At 30.2% G+C, this 3083-nt stretch overlaps 1 protein-coding gene across 1 annotated transcript; it reads right to left on the bottom strand.

Annotated features, from left to right (window-relative positions):
* Positions 1-888: 888 nt before the first annotated feature.
* LOC119370865 (germin-like protein subfamily 1 member 13) lies at positions 889-1935 on the bottom strand. Its single transcript, XM_089715850.1, has 2 exons — positions 1787-1935; positions 889-1705 (listed from the first exon to the last, which is right to left on the bottom strand). Exons 1-2 carry the CDS (start codon positions 1908-1910, stop codon positions 1143-1145), a joined length of 687 nt encoding a protein of 228 aa, XP_089571976.1. The 5' UTR covers positions 1911-1935; the 3' UTR covers positions 889-1142.
* Between the last annotated feature and the right edge of the window lie 1148 nt (positions 1936-3083).

Here is a 3083-nt window from a genome sequence, read left to right as displayed (position 1 = left end):
CAGAAACTAACTATGTAAATAGAAGATCTCAACATTGAAGTCGCCACTAGTGTAATGGCCAAAAACTGTAAGTATAATAAGCTCTTTGATTCATTGAACATTGACATTCCTTATTCTTTTGCAGAATTGATGGCTCGAGCCAACAATTTCGCTCGACTAGACGAGGCTTGGAAGGCCCAGCAAGTGCAACATAAGGACAAAGAAACCAAAAGGAGGACGGACAAACCTCAAGGGCCCTCCCCTTCCCAGATCAGCAAGTCAAACAGAAGGCGATCGAGCTATTCAATAAACTTGCCTCAAGAGTCATATACACCATTTGCTGTTAGTTTTTGTCTTCATAATCCTCAACTCATTAAAAGATAAATGTATCAAAAATACCAATCAAGAGCTTAGGCATAAGTTCCATGACAAATACACATTACTATTGTGGCAAAAGCTGTTTCTGTCATTTTATTTTTCTTTCCAGATTTGTACTCTTTTGGTATGAAACTAATCTTATTTTTTAAGTTTTACATTCCCTCTCTCTTTTGCCTTTGTTAGTCCACCATTTTTAATCAATCTTAGATGTTAGGTTTTTTTTTTTTTTTTTTTTTTTTTGTTTTTTCTAAATAGTGATTTTAACATATATTTTCATTACTCTTTTTACATATTTATGCCATACACTTAATAAGTTTTGAAATAATCACTGACGTAACCAATAATTCAATGTTATTATGTTAGAGTAAAAAAAAAAAAAAAGTCCAACTGAATTAATATAATAAATTTGGATTTCTTTTTTGAGCTTGGGCGAGCTACTACTAGTCCTTCCTCCCTCCACCATTGGACGTAATAATAAAAAATGACATATTCATACAAGATTCTAAGTTCGAATCAACTAATCAAGTCATATAAAACCAAAAATTCAAATATATATTAATTAAATAACTTGCAATAGTACACATCACTTAATGTAACATGAACTTGGTGAGAGAGGCATATATTAACCATACTCATCCTTGTTATGCTACAATACTCTCTTTTGAGATTAAAAAAAAGAAAAGAAAAGAAAAAGAAAAAGAAAAAGAGAAACTCTTTTTATTTACTACAATGTAGTGAATTATTATGAGGATATTAATTAACTTTCTGCTTGCAGAAACACTCAATTAATAAAGCTGATCTGGATCAACCCATTCTTCTTTTTGAAGTTTAGTCACTAAATCCTTATCAAGATGGAATGCTCTTGTCAAAACATCAGGATTTACTGATGGGGTAGCTCCAAAAATTGTATTTGCAATAGTAACAACTCCTGGGTTTTGGCTATTCAATACAGCTAGAGCGACTGCAGGAGTCTTGCCAATATTTAACTGGAAGTGAATGAGTCCATGTGGAAACACAAGTGCATCTCCTGGCTTTAAGATTTTGGCGAAAAGGCGGTGATCAGGATTTCCTGTAATAAAACCCGCATAAAGAGTTCCTTCTAAGACAGTCAGTATTTCTGCTGCTCGAGGGTGAAAATGGGGTGGGTTTAGACTGCCATTTGGAGCAAAATCAATGCGGACTATGGATAAGGCATTAGTGTTGAGTCCTGGAACTTGATCTACAGTTGAGAGGGTGAGACGTACTCCTAATTGTTTTGAGGTTTGTTTACGAACGTTAAGCCCTGTAATAAAGAAATCGTCTGCTGTCACTTTCTCTGGATCTTTGCAAAATTTTCCATTAACGAACACTGCATCAAAGTAATGGAGTTAGTTATATGCTTAAAGACGATGAAAAAAGAAAGAAAGAAACACAATTAGCTCACACTTACCACCATGTTTGGTATCATTGGTTGCAACACAAATATCCTGGAGAGGACTAGGGTCATAAGCCATGGCAGAAGAGAATGCCAGAGCCAAGACTGCAAGAGCTACAAGGAAATTAGCAGTTTTCATTATTGCTTAATTATAATTCTACAACTTGTTATTTGCTTCGATGAGGTGTGAGAAATCTTGCATGGCTATTTATAGATGTAGGCTTTTAGTTCTTTTTTTTTTTTTAATATAAATATTTGATAAGCAAGGAGACAATTGTCGCCATATTTGATAAGCTAAAATTAGATTTTCAAAGTACGTGGGCTGCTTTACAAATAGTTACATTACTGTAACTTTACGGCTGCCAAAGGTAATCGATTCGTATTTGTTTGACAGTGGTTTTTCATGCTTATAGTTGACATTTGGTTAATCGATAAATGTTCACGTTTGGTAAAATTTTGACAGCAGTTATTGTTAAAATATTAAACAATAAAGTATAAATTTTTTTTTATATATATATTATGATGTATAATATGTGTATATATTTCTTTTAATTTAAGGTGAATGTATTATTTTATTTTAATGTATACCATAAATAAAAATATTAATTAAAATTTTTAAAATAATACGTAATAAAAAATTTTATTTTTAAATAACTACGATTAAATGATCATAAAAAATATTAATTTTAAAAAAATAAATTTTTTAGCAATTATTTGTATGATAGTAATGAAGTTCAAATATAATATAAATACAAATCAGTCACCAGCTATTAAAAAAAAAACTCCAAAATGTGCTTACCAAACACTTATAACTTAGTTATTGATACAAATAACCTATCAGCTGCATGAATTAATTAGACCAAATACCAGATATTTGATTTAATTGTTATTGAGCTCAAAGTAGACAGTTGTTGCTATTATAAAATATCTCATATTTTTTTTAGTTAAATTTATTATTCAAGTAAAAATTAGAAAATTTTGAGTAAACTGAATTAGTTATATGGTAAGTGAAGAGTTGAATTCAGTTCCTCATTCATTGAATATTTCTAGAGAGATTGAAATAATTTATTCGGTAAACTGAATTTTGAGAATTCATCAAATAATATATTCAATTCTGTTTGGTTAAATTTATAGATTTTTAATCTTTAAAATAACAAAGAATTAATTTTAAAAATATTTAATATTATTTAAAGTTTGATTTTGCTATCCAATAACCAATCAGGAATCTGGCAGCTTAATTTACTTGGCTTTGAAAGCTATATAATATCCAATACTACTAATAGCTAAACTTCCCCGTGAATGCAGTTTTCTT

The sequence above is a fragment of the Jatropha curcas genome, chromosome 11, assembly GCF_041381405.1.
Source record: "Jatropha curcas cultivar XTBG-Jc1 chromosome 11, XTBG_Jcur_1.0, whole genome shotgun sequence".
Classification (NCBI taxonomy): domain Eukaryota; kingdom Viridiplantae; phylum Streptophyta; class Magnoliopsida; order Malpighiales; family Euphorbiaceae; genus Jatropha; species Jatropha curcas.
The sequence above is the reverse complement of the archived record's forward strand: the minus strand, read 5'-3'. Positions and strand labels throughout refer to the sequence as shown.

Coding starts and splice junctions, on each gene's coding strand:
- LOC119370865 (XM_089715850.1), bottom strand. CDS start 1,910: ATGAAAACTGCTAATTTCCTTGTAGCTCTTGCAGTCTTGGCTCTGGCA. Junction 1,706..1,786: donor CAATGATACCAAACATGGTG/GTAAGTGTGAGC, acceptor ACTTTGATGCAG/TGTTCGTTAATGGAAAATTT.